Genomic DNA, 18,711 nt, shown 5'->3' with positions numbered 1-18,711 from the left:
AGCCAGCACCAGCAAAGGCAGTCTCCCTATAGATAGAAATATCTGAAACTGGTGATCAACAGTTTCCTGATAAGATCTCAGGGGTCGGGCAAGTAGGCTCAAGTATGTGCACTAAGAGGCAAAATGGCAGAGTTCAACTGGTATGTGATCTAGGAACACTTGACTGGTCAAGAAGGAATGCCTCAAGTGAGCATGTGTACAGCTCCAGTAAACACACTGTGCATGCAGCCCCTCCCACGTGCTGGCAGACCACTGCGCATGCGAAATGCCAGCAAAAAAAAAAAAAAAAAAAAAACACAATGCAAAGGTCAAACCAGGCATTTGAATCTTGAAATCACCTGCTTGGCACTTTTCCAAGTGTTCTTTACTTTCATTCCTGCTCTAAATCTTGTCTCGGTCTCTCACTCTGCCTTATGCCCCTCAGTTGAATTCTTTCTTCTGAGGGGGCAAGAATTGAGGCTGCTGCAGACTGATACGGATTCGCCACTGCTAACACCTCCTAGTTGGGACTACAGGAATAGAACTAGAAATGGAAAAAAGATAGCATTCACCACATCTCAATCCTGAATCCAAGAGTCTAAGATAGTTCCCCACTCCTATCCCAGGCTTAGAGGATTAGATGAATCTCCTGGAAGGAAGACTCTTCCTTGAAACATTTCTTTCTATCTGCCTGTAGCTATTGGGATAGTTCGGGAAATCCACAGGGACAGTGGATTTTTTTTTTGTCCTCTACTTTCTGTTGCATTCTCAGCCTTGTTCTCTTTTTAGAAACTGCTTGGTAACTATTATATAGCTAAAGAAGAGCATTCTGACCTCTGCCCTGGGACTTCCTGGATCCTCCCCTTCTTGTAAATACAAGGGCAGAGCTGGCATCCCGGGGAGCCAGGAAGCAGTGAGCCCAGGAGTCCTCGGCCAGCCCTGCCTGCCCTCCAGGAGGATGAAGGTCTCCGTGGCTGTCCTCTCCTGCTTCATGCTTGTTGCTGCCCTTGGATCCCAGGCCCAGGTCACAAACGGTGAGTCTAGTGAACTTTCTCCCAGGCGACCAGGTCCGTGGTAACTCAGGCTGTGGGACAGAGACACACTGTGACTCCTCTCCAGCCCAGGCATGGTTGTGGAACTTATTTAAAAACCACCAGCAGAGTGTAGACCTGGCTCTGTCTGCAGCCTTTGGACCCTTAGAGGGGGAAATGTATACACGTGACTGGTCCCATTTGGGGCCAATTATTTCCCTTTTCACAGCAAAAATATAGCTGATATTTTAGCTGGAACAAAAGAACTGTAATTAAATTGTAAATTTGTAAAAGGAATCATAGAAGTTTACAGTGCTAGAACTGCTATCTACCATCTGGTGTAAAATTGTGATTTGGGAGAGGAAAAGGAACCAGCTAAGTAAGTGACTCACCCATGATCACTGTCTCATTTGTTCCTGTGGAATCTTAATTTGTGGCAGTGAATGTCAACACAAAGAGGCCAACGACATTGAAAAAAGAATGTATTATTTATATTTCCCAAGAGAAGGAGGTACGCTGTGCCACACAGGGCCCCAAGGGAAGCATCCAGGGCAGGAGTCACAATCAGGAGAGAAGGGACGACCTATGCCAGAACCTTTATTGGGGTTTCCAAGGGGAAAGCAAGGCAGCCCAGAGCATACGGTTTAGGGCTAGGTAGTCTGAATAAGCCTTTCAGGCTTTGGGATATAGGGATAGTCTGTAGTTGTCTAGTACTCATCCTTAGTATGACTTAGAACAGTGGAAATACTGGCTTGGTGTGTGAGAGTTAGCAAAGGAGGTGGCTGGGCACATGGGCTCAGGATTTGTTGATTTGTATATGAAAAGTCTAAACCCTTTGCTATCTCTATGAATTGGTTAGCCCTGCAATGGGCAGTCTCTCCCGAGCTGTCAAGATTTTTTTTTTCTTTTTTTTTTTGAGACAGAGTTTCGCTGTCTCCCAGGGTGGAGTACAGTGGTGAGATCTCGGATCACTGCAACCTCCGCCTCCCAGGTTCGGTTGATTATCCTTCCTTAGCCTATGGAGTAGTTGGGATTAAGGCACGCGCCACCAAGCCCAGATGATTTTTGTATTTTTTTAGTAGAGACGGGGTTTCGCCTTGTTGGCCAGACTAGTCTTGAACTCCCGGCCTCAGGTGATCTGCCCAGCTCGGCCTCCCAAAGTGTTGGGATTACAGGTGTGAGCCATCGTGCCTGACCACTGTAAAGATTTTTTTTTCTTTTTTTTTTTTTTTGAGACGGAGTCTCGCTCTGTCGCCCAGGCTGAAGTGCAGTGGCGCGATCTCAGCTCACTGCAAGCTCCGCCTCCCGTTTTCACGCCGTTCTCCTTCCTCAGCCTCCCGAGTAGCTAGGACTACAGGCACCCGCCACCACGCCCAGCTAATTTTTTGTATTTTTAGTAGAGACGGGGTTTCACCATGTTAGCCAGGATGGTCGTCTCAATCTCCTGACCTTGTGATCCGCCCACCTTGGCCTCCCAAAGTTCTGGGATTACAGGCTTGAGACACCACGCCTGGCCGCATTTTTCTATTTAGCATAATACAGGTATGCAATCCCTTATCAAAATCCTATCAGGCTAGATGTATTTTGGAATACAGAATTTCTCTGGTTTTCAAACGGTAATACAAGCTAGGCAAGGTGGCTCACCTATAATCCCAGCACTTCGGGAGGCTGAGCCAGGAAAATTGCTTGACCCCAGGAGTTCAAGACCAGCCTGGGCATCATAGCAAGACCTCATCACTGCAAAAAGTTAAACTATTGGCTAGGGATTGTGGCTCGCACCTGTAATCCCACCTTTTCAGGAGGCTGAGGCAAGAGGATCACTTGAGCCCTGGACCTCGAGGCTGCAGTGAGTTATGATCATACCACTGTGCCCCAGCCTGGGTGACAGAAAGACCCTGTTTCAATTAAAAAAAAAAAAAGTAATACATACCTAGATGGTACTTATCCTTGGTGGGGCCAAGGAAGACTGTTTCAATCAAACACAGCAAACTTTCTACAGCATGCACATGAATATTTCTGCTAACTGGGATGAATAAAGACCAAAATAGACTCACTTCACTTAAGGGGATACTGTGCCACCATATGCGCTGATAAAACCTTTCAGTTTTCAGAGCCCTACAATAAAAAAAATTCCAGAAATGTGTAGAAAGACTTGTAGACTGTGTCACATCATGTAGACATTCCATTAACTGAACCGTGTTAGGTTCAGTTGCTTTTAGTATTTCAGAGTCAATACAAAGTTTTCATGTCTACATTTTCAAAAGGTCCCTGAAAAGTCTCAGGGCCCTAAAGGAATAAATGGGCCAGGAGGCAGGCCTAGAACCCAGACAGGTGGTGGTGGTCCAGCTTCAGAGCCTTTCTGCCTCAGGAGGGGGATGAGCAATGGGGTGGGTGGAGATGCTGAAACATACTGCTGCCGCCCAGTGATTTCCTTCCCGGTCCTGTTTCTTCCAGATGCAGAGACAGAGTTCATGTCAAAGCTTTCACTGAAATATCCAGTAGTTCTGAGTGGTAAGTGATCAGACACAGCATATATTTAAAAGCAGCCAGCAGGTGCAGGTCTGCACTATGGAATCCATTGTCCCTGTTTACAGAACAGGAGGAGAATGAGAGGGCCTGAGGGTGGTGAACATCTCCAAGGAAGATCAAGATGGGCTAGGGGGACCCCCTCCATAAATGCCTTCTCTGTTCCCCTCTGGCTGCTCCAAGAGCCTGCTCCTTTGGAGAAGAAGGTGCTCTCTGACGCCTGCAGGTGTCTGCAGATGCCTTCCCCTTCTGGGGCAAATGTTCCTGGTCCTGCTGTGGCCCACCCTGTGCCTCAGACACACCGCACAACCCTGGGGAGGGTCTGAAGCAGGGAGATGCCAGCAAGTGCTGGCCACGGAGGAGGAAACATGTCTTCCGAGGCTTATGCCTTCTCATCCTGCACAGTGCTTTCGAGGAGAAAGATTGGTCCTCAAATGACCCTTTCTCTTGCTGCAGGCTTTCACCTTGCTACTGACTGCTGCATCTCCTACATCTCACAAAGCATCCCGTGTTCACTCATGGAAAGTTATTTTGAAACGAGCAGTGAGTGCTCCAAGCCGGGTGTCATGTAAGTGCCAAGCTCATCATCCATGTGTTGGGGAAGCAGCAGCCCACAGCATCTTGCAGGGAGGACCTGATGGATGGGTGTCCATCGGGTTCCACCCTCTGGATCCTGCCAGGTATGGGGCAGCTGTGTCCTTACGAGGATCCTGCAGGGCATCAGGGATGAGACACTCCCAATGGAGAGGAGATAGGGAAGGAAGAAGAAAGCAGGCACAAGGCTGCCCAAGGACACTTCCACGAGTCATTAAGGAGTCCCACAGGCTGAGAGGGTCTCAAGAGGACACTGTCCCTGAGCTGCCATCAGCAGAGAAAGGAAAAAACAAGCTGTGTTGACTGGGAAATCTGAGGAGCAGGGAGGATGGGGCCCCGTGTCTGCCTCTGCTTGGGAGAAAGTTTGTAATCTTTCTCTCCCTTGTTCCCCAGCTTCCTCACCAAGAAGGGGCGACAAGTCTGTGCCAAACCCAGTGGTCCGGGAGTTCAGAATTGCATGAAAAAGCTGAAGCCCTAACCAATATAATGATAAAGAGACAAAAGAGGCCAGCCACTCACCTCCAACACCTCCTGTGAGTTTCTTGGCCTGAATTACTTTAAAAATATATATATTGTTGTGTCTGCTAATGAAAGTCATGCATCTAATAAAGAGTATTCAATTTTTAACTTTGCTTGAGTTTTAAGAGGAAATAAACTAATATAAAACTGAAGAAACTGCTAAGCCCCAACAGGATTAAATACAAATTCACTTTATATCTCATCTTCTCCTTTCTACTGAAATAACTAATCTTCAAAGGCTTGATTACAATTTCAAGAAAGTTTCTTTTACTCCATCATTTGCCCAGTTCACACCATTTTCTAGTGTACTTAACATTTGATCCATTATAATCCCATAACAATTCTTATTTTTTCCCATGATTTCCTTTTGATATTTTTCTATTAACCAAAAGAGAAATACTTTTTGTTTCCTTATCATTCCATATTTGCACTTGCATATTTACACCATCTGTTTCATGGTAACTACTTCATTCTTTGAGACAGTCTCCAAGGACCTTCTAACTTCCTATTCCAACTTGCAGAAATGCTTTCTGGACCTGCCAAAATAATAATAATGATAATAATAATAATAATAATGTCATACTGGGATTTCTTCTCATTACACACCTGAGTTCATTCCACCATGACAAGTAGCCCACAACTTCCTCTTCCTCTTCCTTCCTTCCTAAAATGGTTTATTTTTCATTTTGCTAGAATATCCTTGAACTGCCTTCTGCTTTAAAAGATGACAAAGGCAAACACTCTCCTTTGCTCCATAGGTGCCAGGGCAGGCATCCCCAACTCAGGCTTGGCCAATCTATGCTTCCTCGGGAAGGTGAGGCAGGAGGATCACTTGAACCCCCGAGGCAGAGATTGCAGTGAGCCAAGATTGCACCACTTCACTCCTGGGAAACAGAGTGAGACTCCATCTCAAAAAAAAAAAAAAAAAAAAAAAGAAATTGCTAATAATATATGAAATAGATATACTTGAAATAGACATACATTTAAGTACACACTTATACATATATGCTTACATATATTTCCAAGTTCTAGCCACTGAAAGCCCAGACCTAAAAGTGATGTCATTCTCATAGCAATGAACACAACAAGCACTCAGATTTTGGTTTCTCAAAATCATTTTTTAGCAAAAGAAACTGAGACTCATGGAAGAAATGGCTAATTCCAAGGAAAGTACAAAATTATTCTGAAACATCTATTTGTGCCAAAAAGTAAGAAAACAAGAGTAAAGAATAAACCCTAGAACTTTCTAGAAAGGGGAAACACCAGATCACCACAAATGAAAGTTTCAGAAGAAACATATTTTTGGCCGGGCACAGTGGCTCAAGCCTGTAATCCTAGCACTTTGGGAGGCCAAGGTAGGCAGATCACGAGGTCAGGAGATCGAGACCATCCTGGCTAACATGGTGAAACCCTGTCTCTACTAAAAATACAAAAAAATTAGCCGGGTGTGGTGGCAGGCGCCTGTAGTCCCAGCTACTCAGGAGGTTGAGGCAGGAGAATGGCATGAACTTGGGAGGTGGAGCTTGCAGTGAGCCGAGATTGCGCCACTGCCCTCCAGCCTGGGCAACAGAGTGAGATTCCGTCTCAAAAAAAAAAAAAAAAAAGAAACATGTTTTTATATACCATTGTAGAATTCTATACACAATCAAAATATCAATCAAGTATGAGGGCTAAGTAATGACCTCTTCAGACAAGCATGAACTCAGAAGGTTTATGTCCTACAGATCCTTCCTGTACTATTCAGTTTTTTAAATCAAAATATATATGTGTTGCTTTGAAAAACATTTTTAAATATTTTTAAAATAGGCTCTTCATATTCAACAGGGGCAACGGGAGGACATTTAAGGTCTCTAATTATGTTGCTACCAAATTTTATTCATCTGGTTGTATTGCAGTTCTCCTTTACTTTTTTTTAGTCCCTCTTTGAGTTCTGAGACTTCTGGGATCACGGTCATCTTCATTCCCTCCCTCCAAGCCTAGCCCAGGACTTGGCATATGATACTGTGTCAAAGAAGTGATGTGGTCACAAAATCTATTCCTTTTTCTTCCTGGGCATACAGCTGATGTATATTTTCCATCCCTTTGTCATTATGTTGGAGCCAGGTTACTTGATGCTGGCCATGGAATGTGGGTGAAAGTAATTTGTACCATTTTCAGAACTGATCCACAAAAATCTCCCAATCCTCCTCTGCCTCTCCCTTTTTGTATCAAGCTTGGAGGCCTTATGCTGAAAACGGTGGCATCCAAGATAGAAACAGGCCTGGTTCCTGAATGAGTACATGGAAGATCCCAACACACACACCATCATCCCACTACTGACCCACACTGGACTGTAACATGAGCAAGAAATAAACTTTTATTTAATTAGTCTGATGGATTGTTTATGATAGCAGTTGGCACATACAGACTAATGTAGGTAGGAACTCAATACTTGCTGGAAGAGTGTAGGAACTTCCTGTAAGGCTCCTAGAAACAACATGGCAGGTTGGCTAGTCTCCACAAAAACAAGAAGTAAGCATTCTTTCTTTCCGACTCACTCTTCCCATAAACAACTTGCTTCCTGAGATTGTTCCTAATAACAACTGTTATCATTTAACATGAAGGGTTTACATAATGTTGTTATTGATGATAAGAAATATAGAAAATTTCTGGCCAGGTGCGGTGGCTCAAGCCTGTAATCCCCGCACTTTGGGAGGCCAAGACGGGCGGATCATGAGGTCAGGAGATCGAGACCATCCTGGCTAACACGGTGAAACCCCGTCTCTACTAAAAAAAAATCAAAAAACTAGCCGGGCAAGGTGGCGGGTGCCTGTAGTCCCAGCTACTCAGGAGGCTGAGGCAGGAGAATGGCGTAAACCTGGGAGGCAGAGCTTGTAGTGAGCTGAGATCCGGCCACTGCACTCCAGCCTGGGCGACAGAGCGAGACTCCGTCTCAAAAAAAAAAACAAAACATAGAAAATATCTAATCAATGACTGTCTCCACAACTAACCATGAGATTTCAGCCATTTCCTATATATAAGATGCACATATGTAGACCTGGCTCAATTTGTTTATTCATCCTTCTTTTAAAATATATATTCATAAAGCACCTGGTATACACTAGATTCTGTGTGGATGGGCAAAGGTAAACAATAGACATTCTCCACCCTGATGATTCAGATGAGGAGAGGAGATTAAATAGCCATCTAACCACATCAACAAGCAGAATGGGGGATTGCCCCCAAGAACAGCATGGTGAGGGCGCTAAGCTGAAAGCCTGCAGAGATGAGATTTGTCCTGCATCCAAATCACTGTGTGAACATGAGCAAGTCACTGGCCCTTTGTGATTCCCAGCTTCCATTCAGTAAAAGGCCAGTTTAGACGAATCAAATGGCAAATACATAGCACGCAAGCTGCACTGCAACAGAAACTGCACGTCGGTCACAGCATATCTTCCCAATGTGCCTGGACATGGCCTCAGAATCATTTCCAGCACAGAGCTCCAGTGCCATTCCCCCACTAATCAACGAAATCTACTAGCTATCCCTGAATTAGACATTTTCTAAGGTTCCCACCAAGCTTCTCTGTAGCGAAAGTCAGAGAAACCAGGAGAAGGTCCCAAAGAGATCCACTATCTGATCTCAGAAAGGACTAAGACTAAAGGCTTTATAGAGAACCCATAAGCTTTTGCAGAGCTCCGTTGGGAGTCTCATGTTTCTTTATGGCATAATGGATAAAAATACAGACTTGGAAGCCAGACCACCTGCGTCTGAACCCCAGTTCCATTTACCAATTGTCAAAAGCTTGGGCTTTGATTCTGAGCCGGTTTCCTCAACTGCTATTCTAAAGGTTAAATAGGCGAATATTCATAAAGCATCTGGGACAGTGGCTTGTGTGTATAGCAACTGTTATGTAAATGAATTATCTACTGAGCACCACAGCACTTCCGCACCCCATGGTGTGGTGACCAGGTGGAGATGAGACTAAGAACTGCAGGTTCTGCTTACGAGTTTAAGTTAGGATTTCCCAGTCTTGACCAACGAGACCGGACTCGGAGGAGTCCAGGCCTCATTCCACTACCCCTAAACACCCTCTAGTCTCTAGATGAACAGATCCTGAGTCTCCAGGTCCCACGTGGCCTATTCTAAGGCCTGAGATGCGATTAGATACAGGACACATCCAGCCTTGAGATCTTTTGCTAAGTCGGAGACAGTGCCCCCAGCCCTGTGCTGATGTTCATGCCTAGGGAAAGGCTTATATCAAAAGAGTTGAACTTCTTCCCACTGGGGATGGAAGACCATTTCCTCCCTTAAACCTGGGCTCTCCCTGCTTCCTTCACACCACTGTCAACAAATGTACAGGATATGAAATCTCTGAGGCATCACTGCTTTCCTACTTCCCTTCCAAATCTCAGCTCCCTTACTTTAAAAACTATTTGGCCTCAATGATCATTTCTCAACAATTCCTCACCGCAGGAGACTCAGAAGCCCCCACCCAGCCAGCTCTCCTCCTGCAACAGCTTCCCACAGCATGAATGTCTCCTTGGTTGCCATTTCCTTCTTCCTGCTCATCACCATCGCCCTAGGGACCAAGACTGAATCCTCCTCTCGTGAGTGCAATGCCTTGTCTTCCTTCCAACCTAGTCCCTGCAAGGACATAAGCAGGAGTGAGGTTGGGCTCAGGGGGAGACCAGGAGCAGAGACTCGAAAAGGAGGGCTGGTATCTTCTTGAAATTGTGTGTATAGCAACCATTACATAAATGAATTATCTACTGAGTACCACAGTACTTCACCCCATGGTGTGGTGAGCAGGATGGAGATGAGACTTAGGACTGTAGGTTCTGCTTAAGGGTTTAAGTTAGGATCTCCCAGCCTTGACCAATGAGACCCAAGTTGGGAGACTCCAGGCCTCATTCCACTACCCCAAATGCCCTCTAGTCTCCAGATAAACAGATTCTGAATCTCCAGGCCTCATGTGGCCTTGATCTCTTATCACTGCCCCCCAGGACCAGTCCCCCTTGCCCTCAAGGACATGGAATGAGGCCAGCCTGCCTCTCCCTCAATTTCTCTGTCTTTGCCACTAAGCAAGAGTGGCCCACCCCATGTGGGGGATATTTCCTCAGGGAGATTAGGAGCAGTGTCTTGAGCCTCTCAAGGGCATTTTTCTATTGGCCTCCTGAGGTTTGGGCCCAGCTGCTTCCAGCGTCACCTATGCCCAGTGAGTGCAGCATTGCTTGGGTATGGGCTGGGGGGAAACACGACAGTGCGGGGTCCCTCCTAGGCCCCCTTTTCTCAGCTGATTTCTTAGAATAAGCTGCCTCTAGAGACAACCAAAACTATTTATCACTCTTCCATTTTACCTACTCTCCTTTTCAGAAACTGGGGGGAAACAGAAGGTTTTTAAAATACAGCTAAAGTTGGCGGGTATGTGCACAGTTTGACTTGCCCGCTCCGATGTCATTTTTCAGCTCAGAGGAACAAGGTGGGAGAGTATAGGAGCACTGAGTGGGTCTCAGGAAACAGGGGCCCCTTATGCCGTTCTTTGGATAGTGAGGATGCTGCCTGGAATGGAGCTGGAAAACAGGACCAGCCCTTTCCACCCAGGCATCTGGCCACCCTCAGTGACCTCTGAGGCCATTGTGATGCACACCCAAGTTTCCATTCAGCAGGGTCACATAACATGCACACACCTGATTGCTCCACTCCATAACCACAACATGCACCTGTTTGTACAGGGCTCTTGGCCTGCAATGTCCTTCCTGCTACCTCTATAATTCAAGCTTGGGGTGACTGCTGTCACCTCCTTGCTTCTACTATAAGAGCCATGAAAATTCTCAATCAGAAAATAGATGAAAAATCACCTAATCCAGTAATTTTTAAAACTTTTTAGATCACAAAACCTTTTCTTCAAGCAAAATCTTCCACAGAGGCCCAATATGTAAAACAAACAAACAAAAAAAATGGGTTGAGTAGGGCACAAGACACCACTCTTAAATGCAGCGGGACCTCCACAATAGTCCCTGAGGCCTCCAGAGCTCCAGGGAGCTCAGTGTAAAAACCACTGATCCACTCCAAGGGCCTCATTTACAGAGGAGGGAACGGGGGAAAGTAAAATGGCCACAGTACAAAGGAAGCACAGGCAAGGTTAGGTTAGGATTTGGGTGTCCTAACTCTGTGGCCATTGTCCTTGGGGCCTGCTGTGGGCATCCTGCTCTCTCTGCAGGTTGTTGGTTGAGTGGGGACATGGGCAGGGTGGAGCACTAGGAGGGGTGGGTCTGCATTCCCAAATGGCATGTCTTCAAATCCATATTGGGATTTCTTTCAAATATTCCTCCTACTTGGAGCATCTTTCCCAAATAAGGCATGAAGGCTGCATGACATTGGCCAAGTCCCTAGCCTTCTCTGCCAGTTGGCCCCCAGAGATGGTGTGAGAAGATCTGAGTGTGCTGCTCTTCAACCCTGTAGTTGAAAGTCATCCGCCAGTCTTTCCAAGAGGGATTGAAGAAAAGGAGGGAGGGTGATTGCTGATGAGGGAGGAGGAAAAGAGGAGCCCGGGAGTACTACGGAGAAGGAGAAGAGAAGATGAGGAAAGCCTACTCTCCCCTCCAAGTTCTGCGGGGCTGTCTCCTCCTTCCTTCCCTCCTCCATGCCCTCAGCTTGCAGGACCAGCCAATAGTATGGCCTTTAACCAAGGGCCCCTCCTCAGCATCCGATGCTCTCTCCTCGGGGGGACGTTACCACAGTCAGAGTGCTGCCTCAACTACACTACCCACAAGATCCCGCATCAGCGGATTATGGATTATTATGAGACCAACAGCCAGTGCTCCAAGCCCGGAATTGTGTAGGTGGCACACACACATCACACTGTGAGGAGAGGGAGCCAGCAGGGCCTCCTCGAGGGAGGCAGGAAGTAGTCATGGAATGGGGACCCCCAGTGTACCTCCCAGGTGTGACTACACAGGGAGACACAGCTGAGGGGCAACCTGGGCGCTTTCTGGCTGGAGCCTGCAGGAGCCATGGGGAAGCTGACCCCATGGATGGGGGGAGGTGACGGAAAAGGGAGAAGAAGGCAAGAGGGTACTTCCTCCGGGGGACACACAGACTAGATGGGTCTAGGGGTCCTAGGGACCGAAGAGCATGTCTCAGAGAAGAGACAGGCTCTAAGCGGCCTCTACCGAAGAAACGAGAAGCAGTCTAGGTCAGGTGGGGAATTTAGGAGGCAGGGAGGATGGGCTCTCTCTTCTGGCCACTGGGCCCCTTGGTTTGTGATCCTTCTCCCTCTTGCTCCACAGCTTCATCACCAAAAGGGGCCATTCCATCTGCACCAATCCCAGGGACAAGTGGGTCCAGGATTATATCAAGCACATGGAGGAGAACTGAGTGACCCAGAGAGGGTGGAGAAGGCACAGTTCAGAGACCTAAAGAGAAGATACCAAGGCCCCCTTCCTCCACCCACTCCTAACTCTCCCCCCAAGCCACCCTCTGGGAGCTTCCCTGCCTTGAATTAAAGACCACTTATGCCCTTCCCTGGCCTCATTCCTTTCTACTGGATTTACTCATTGGTCACACACTGAGGATACCAGGGAGTCCAGCCGGGTGTGGCACCCTCGGCATCAAGCCTCGCTCTGCAGAAGTTTTGCTGGAGCCTGGTACAAAAAAATAGGTCAAGCCTGCAATGCAGGTAGTGAGAAGCAGAAAGTGAGAAAGAAAAGCAGTGTAAAGACTGTCTCCTCCTCAACAACAATACCAGACCTCGTTTTCTTAATGCTTTCTATACTGCAAGCACTCTGCTAGGCAGTCTGTATGCATTATCTTATTTAAGCTTCATGACAAGTGTAAAAGCTAAGAATCATCATTTGATTTTATAGGTAACACTTCATAAAGGGCTCTCTATAGCAGTCAAACTCCATAGTCCTTTTTTCTGTGCTGTTTCCAAGGTCTTTTTTCACTGCTGTCTGGAATAGGAATGATTCATGAAGACATTTTACCTAATCTCTCCCCTTCGCTTACATACACCAGATTATACTATATTGTTTTACTAACAGCCTTCAAGGTGGAAAAGGGTCCGGAGGCACCTGAAGAGAGAGGAGGCTGTGGGGCAGGTCCAGCCAGAGCCCAGGCCAGAGGGGCTGAAGCTGGAGCCCTAGAGCACAGACGCAGGTTGTCAGGTGCACAGAGTTGAGCGTCCCCTGCTGGTCATGGTTGGCCACGGGGGCACCCAGGAGGGATCAACAGGCTGGCTACACCTAAAAATCGGTCCAAAGTCCAAGGTCTCAAGAGATAAATAAAAACACTGACAAATAAGTCAAATGGTCCAGCAACAAATGGGGACCCAAGGATCAGGCACATTGGGTGTTTTTTTTTTGGAGTATTAGCATAAGCTGTGACATGAAAAAGTGTGAGGTCAATCATGTGGCCTTTGACTGGGAGGGGGCATATCCTTCTCAGAGGCAACTAAGCCCTACCCTTGCCTCAGTCTGGGCTCTGTAATCCTGCTTTGTGCTCATTCTCCCCAAGACTGATCACCTGGGGGAAGCTGGGGTGGTTCAACCTTGCCTGCCCCTTCCCCAACATACGGATGGCGGCAGGTAACATGGTGAAATCAAATAGATCTGGTTTTTCATCCTGCCTGTCCACCCAGGTGGACTTGGACAGTTTATTTAGCCTCTAAGCCTCAGTAGTCCCAGGGAAGTCATCATCGCTACTTCACTATTTTAAGGATTATGTCAGACAGGGCATGTAAGGTAGCTGACACACATTCCTTCATGTGAATTCAAATTCTACTGAATTCAGCTCTGCACCAAGTCCCATCCTCCGCTGCCCTCTGTTTCAGCAAACACTGAGGCCTGTTGTTTCTCCTCCTCTACCTGCTCTGATGTGGTCAAGGTCCAGAGAGCTGAGCAGTTGGCAAGCGGACCACTAGCAGCAGACGACATCTTCACTTGGCTCTCCCCGAAGCCGTACGGCCCCGCTGAAAGGAAGAAGGTCTCCGAGGCTCCCCTGTCTCTCCTCATCCTCATCCTCATCCTTATCATTACTTCTGCTTCTTGCAGCCAGCCAAGTGAGTCCACTTGTCTCTGTAGGGCAGGAACGAGAAAAGGGGATGGAGCAGCTGGCAGGGAGGTGGTGCCAAGGGTGCTGTTGGGTCTCTGGCCTCATAAGCCCCTGTGGGCTCTCCCCACCTTCATGCCTAGCTCCTGACCTCCAATTCTCCCCTTTGTAAGTAGAGCTGGGGTTGGTCCGGATCTTTCTGGGGTAAGTAGTTCCAGGAAACTGGGTCACCATTTCCTCAGGAGTCCCAAGCGTGGTGAGCAGGAATGGTCACTCAGGAGGAGAGGCCAAGAAAGCTGCAGAAAATGCAACAAGAATTGCATGCAATGAAAGGGAGGGGGAAGCACGCAGATGAGAAAGAAAAGCGGTAGGTGCCCTGGAAGAACGAGTTGCGAGAGGAAGGAAGGTCAAACAATCATGTGGGTCTAAGCCCAGGAATTGGGAGTCTGAACCAAGACACCACTTCCTCAAAGTGGCTGGCACAGGTTGCTGGGACTATCAGACAACCAAAATCAGTCCCAGAGGAATGGCTGTTTGGGAATCTATGGTCCCCTTCTCCATCCCCCAGCCTACGACTAAATAACATCTGCAGAAAAGAGGAAAGGGGTTGAAAGGTTTTGGAGCTGTGGGGAGAAGGAGAATTGCGGCCTATGGAGGATGGGGTTTGTTTTGTCCCTCCATATCTCCTCCCTCTATCATCGCTTACGAGGACGTGGTGACGGGGGTGGGGGTGGACAAAGATGTGTACCACCTGCCCTAGGCTGCCCCAGCCATTCCTTTCTCTCTCTTTTTTGTTGTTGTTGTTGTTGTTTTGTTTTGGTTTTGTTTCTTGCTTGTTTTATTGTGTTTTGTTTTGTTTGTGATGGAGTTTTACTCCTGTTCCCCAGGCTGGAGTGCAGTGGCGTGATCTTGGTTCACCACAATCTCCGCCTCCCGGGTTCAAGTGATTCTCCTGCCTCAGCTTCTGAGTAGCTGGGATTACAGGCACACACCACCACACCCAGCTAACTTTTGTATTTTTAGCAGAGACGGGGTTTCACCATGTTGGTCAGGCTGGTCTCGAACTCCTGACCTCATGATCTGCCTGCCTCGGCCTCCCAAAGTGCTCGGAGGCGTGAGCCACCACGCCTGGCCTCTTTTCTCTCTTAAGGTCACCCTGGCATGTAGTCCGGCCTGACTCTGCCTGTATAAACACAAAGGAGCAAGGGTCAGGTGCACCATGTAATCTGCCCACATACTCTCAGGATGACCCTGGACTTCGTAAACTCTGCTTTGAGAACTAGTGATATGAGCATCACTTACGGAGGGACTGTGTGGGAGGGGGAGACGATGCTCTTTGGGAGAGTCAATCAGACCAGCGCAGTGGGTTCAGGCTTCAAGGAAGACAGAATGGCCCACCCAAAGCATGGATCAGCAAGATGGTGCTCTCAAGATGTCCCAAGCTTTGCCACTCTCTAGAGGCAAAGGGGTCAAGCTACAAAAATATTTGCACTCTGAAGGTTTGGGGGCTGGGAGAGATCTCTAGACTGACCTCTTGTGTAGTATCCCCAATTGATGGGTAGTCAGGACAGCTCAAAGAAAACACAGTGACAATAACCAATCAAGTCCAGTAGCCTGCGTGCATCAAAGAGACGGGAGGAAAGAGCCATTTCCAAGGCAAGAAGAGCGGTCATTACAACCATTGGCTCTTAATTATAATAAGCACTGATTGAGCCCTTCTGTGTGCCAGACTCTGAGTTAAGGGCTTTCCAATCATTTTCTCACCGAATTCTAACCGTGATCCTAGGATACAAGCAAGTGTCATTTACCCCCACTTAATGGATGAGGAAACTGAAACCTAGGGAGATTAGGAAATTTGCCCATGATTCAAGTCAAAATTCAAGTCAAGTCAAAATTCCAGCCCAAGCTGTCTGACACCAAAGCCTAAATCATACACTTTTTCCTTCTGCTCTAACTTCTGTCTCTAACGGCTCTACTCTCTCACCCTTCCCCCTAACCTCCGTCTCTTCAATGCCCTAAGATAGAGTCCAAATTACTCAGTAGTTCAGCAGGTGTGTGAACAGACCCTCCTGTCTCTCCAGTTTCATCTCTGCCCATTCATTCCTTCCCACCTTACATGCCAGCCACCTAAACTGCCCAGCACTCCCAAGACACACTGAGCTTCCCCTACCTTCAAGCTTTCCTGCATTTCTTTCTTCCAGATTCTACAAGTCCTTTGTGTGTCTAAATCCTTTTTTTTCCTTTTGAGATGGAGTCACCCCTTCCTCCAGGCTGGAGTGCAGTGGCGCCATCTTGGCTCACCACAACCTCTGACTCCCAGGTTTAAGTGATTCTCCTGCCTCAGCCTCCTGAGTAGCTAGGATTACAGGTATGCACCACCACGCCCAGCTAATTTTTGTTAGTAGAGACAGGGTTTTGCTATGTTGGCCAGGCTGGTCTCAAACTTCTGACCTCAGATGATTCGCCCACCTCGGCCTCCCAAAGTGCTGGGATTACAGGCCTGAGCCACAACACCCAGCTGTGTGTCTAAATCCTGCTCATCCTTTACGAATCAATGCAGGCCTCACTTGCTTTGAGACTTCTTCCTCAACCACCGAGGATGGGTTGGGGCCCCTCATTCTGTTCCCATAGCACCTTATACCAAAGTCTGTTCTATCCTGGACCACATTCTATGGTAGTGTTTGTTTAACTTTTCAATTTCCCTTTCAACCCTGACTACTCTGTAAGCTACTTAAGGGTAGTGACTGTATCCTCCCCATGTTTTTACCCCCATAGAGCCCGGCGTATAATACTAGCTCAACCCATGTTTGCCAGATCAAGTCACCAATAAACAAGAGTGAGCCAGCTTCCTCCCAGTTCCTTGGCAAGTGTGAATAACCAAGTCATTTGTAGTTAACACTCAGCTCAGAGGCTGAGGGTTCTAAATGTATGTCCCCCAGAGGGATTCATCTTTTGCCCTTTCTCCACTACCTGCCAAACTATCATTGGTCTCCTCTAACAGACGGCTTTGCTATCAGAGCAGTGAAACACAAATGGTAGGAGACAGAGGTGGGCAGTGGTGGTCTCGCCTCTGCTTCCCTGGCTCAGCTTACAATGTGATTCCTTCAGAAGTTCCTGAGTGGGTGAACAGCCCATCCACCTGCTGCCTGAAGTTTTATGAGAAAGTGTTGCCAAGGAGACTGGTGGTGGGATACAGAAAGGCCCTCAACTGTGACCTGCCAGCAATCATGTAAGCACATCCTTGTAGATGTTTCTGTGGAGGGGGACAGGGAGCCCAGGGGCAGAAATGAGATACATGGAACCAAGAGGTCTCTATGCTAGAAGCAGTGGAGTAGTGGCTAAGGGTTTGGCCTTTGGCTCTCACGGGCCTGGGATTCATTCCTAATTTTTCCACTTTTAGCTATGTGGTCCATTATGAAACCCAAGCTTGAGGGTCTAGGCTGAGCGGAGAAGGGACTGAGAGAAGGGATGGTAAGGTTCTGAGGCCAGAGAGGGAGGCTGTCTGAGGGAACCCAGCCAGGAGAGGCCCAGGGAAGCTTTAAAGAACATAAGGTGAGCTCCATGTGAACCAGAGGTGGGAGTGTGCACTGGACCCCTGCCTGAGTCTGCAGCCCATGACGGTCTAATTCTGCTTCTGCAGCTTCATCACCAAAAGGAACTGAGAAGTCTGCACCAACCCCAGTGACAACTGGGTCCAAGAGTACATCAAGAATCCCAACCTACCTTTGCTGCCCTCCAGGAACTTGGCCACGGTTGAAATTATTACAGCAAAGAATGACTAAGCCCAGCTCCTCAACTCCCAGTGATGACCAGGCTTTAGTGGAAGCCCTTGTTTACGGAAGAGAGGGGTAAACCTGTGAAAACAAGAGAAGCCTTATTAGGCTGAAACTAGCCAGTCACATTGAGAGAAACAGAACAATGATCAAAATAAAGGAGTATTTCGAATATTTTCTCAATCTCAGGAGGAAATACCAAAGTTAAGGGATGTGGGCAGAGATACACTCTTTTATGTTTATATTTTTATTTTATTTTACTTTTTTTTTGAGATAGGGTCTTACTCTGTCACCTGGGCTGCAGTGCAGTGGTGTGATCTTGGCTCATTTGATCTTGGCTCACTGTAACCTCCACCTCCCAGGCTCAAGTGATCCTCCCACCCCAGCCTCCCGAGTAGCTGGGACTACAGGCTTGCGCCATCACACCTGGCTAATTTTTGTATTTTTGGTAGAGACGGGATTCTACCATATTGCCCAGGCTGGTCTCAAACTCCTGTACCCAAGCAATCCACCTGCCTCAGCCTCCCAAAAATGTTGGGATTACAGGCGTGAGCCACCACATCTGGCCGGTGCACTCTTAATACATAGAAAAATATCTTTCACATCCTTCTCCTGCTCTGCTTCAATTTCTCACTTCACACCAGTACACAAGCCATTCTAAATACTTAGCCAGTTTCCAGCCTGCCAGATGATCTCTGCCCTCTGGGTCTTGACCTATTGAGAGCCCCAAAGAACTCTTAATTTTTCCTGTCCATCTTTATGGATTTTTATGGATCTGTATTTTCTTCAATTATTCTTTTCTTTTATAATACAACTTTTCATAGGAAGTCAGGATGGGAATATTCACGTTAATCATTTTTGCAGAGGCTTTGCTAGATCCTCTCATATTTTGTCTTCCTCAGGGTGGCATGGGTACAGAGAGTGCCTGATTGGGAAAGAAAAAAAAAAAAAAGAGTGAGAGAGAAGAAGAAGAAGAGACACAAATCTCTACCTCCCATGTTAAGCTTTGCAGGACAGGGAAAGAAAGGGTATGAGACACGGCTAGGGGTAAACTCTTAGTCCAAAACCCAAGCATGCAATAAATACAACTTCCTTATTTGACAGCTTGATTCCTAACTTCCTGCTTTTTTTCTGCTAGGGTGAAAGAAGCTTAATCTCAGTTTTTTTTCAGGGGCTTCTCCACATTTCTTGAGACTTTTGTCAAGGTTGGGGGCCATTTATAATCAATCTCCCCTTCTGTCTCCAGCTCAACAGCAGAC

General features: G+C 47.3%; 2 protein-coding genes and 1 pseudogene across 2 annotated transcripts; all 3 read left to right on the top strand.

Moving 5' to 3' along the window:
• Positions 1 to 381: 381 nt before the first annotated feature.
• Positions 382 to 4,762, top strand: LOC113222033 (C-C motif chemokine 15-like). The gene is made up of 4 exons (XM_026451367.1): positions 382 to 1,013; positions 3,465 to 3,521; positions 3,993 to 4,104; positions 4,524 to 4,762. Exons 1-4 carry the CDS (start codon positions 938 to 940, stop codon positions 4,606 to 4,608), a joined length of 330 nt encoding a protein of 109 aa, XP_026307152.1. The 5' UTR covers positions 382 to 937; the 3' UTR covers positions 4,609 to 4,762.
• On the top strand, positions 4,592 to 12,008 carry LOC111529360 (C-C motif chemokine 14). Its single transcript, XM_023196276.1, has 5 exons — positions 4,592 to 4,663; positions 9,105 to 9,238; positions 10,005 to 10,052; positions 11,292 to 11,469; positions 11,921 to 12,008. The coding sequence occupies exons 1-5, from the start codon at positions 4,617 to 4,619 to the stop codon at positions 12,006 to 12,008; spliced, it is 495 nt and encodes a 164-aa protein (XP_023052044.1). The 5' UTR covers positions 4,592 to 4,616.
• Positions 12,009 to 13,206: 1,198 nt separating this feature from the next.
• On the top strand, positions 13,207 to 17,485 carry LOC113222036 (annotated as a pseudogene).
• Positions 17,486 to 18,711: the final 1,226 nt, after the last annotated feature.

Source organism: Piliocolobus tephrosceles, chromosome 16, assembly GCF_002776525.5.
Source record: "Piliocolobus tephrosceles isolate RC106 chromosome 16, ASM277652v3, whole genome shotgun sequence".
Lineage (NCBI taxonomy): Eukaryota > Metazoa > Chordata > Mammalia > Primates > Cercopithecidae > Piliocolobus > Piliocolobus tephrosceles.
This window is presented reverse-complemented; position numbering and strand designations above follow the sequence as displayed.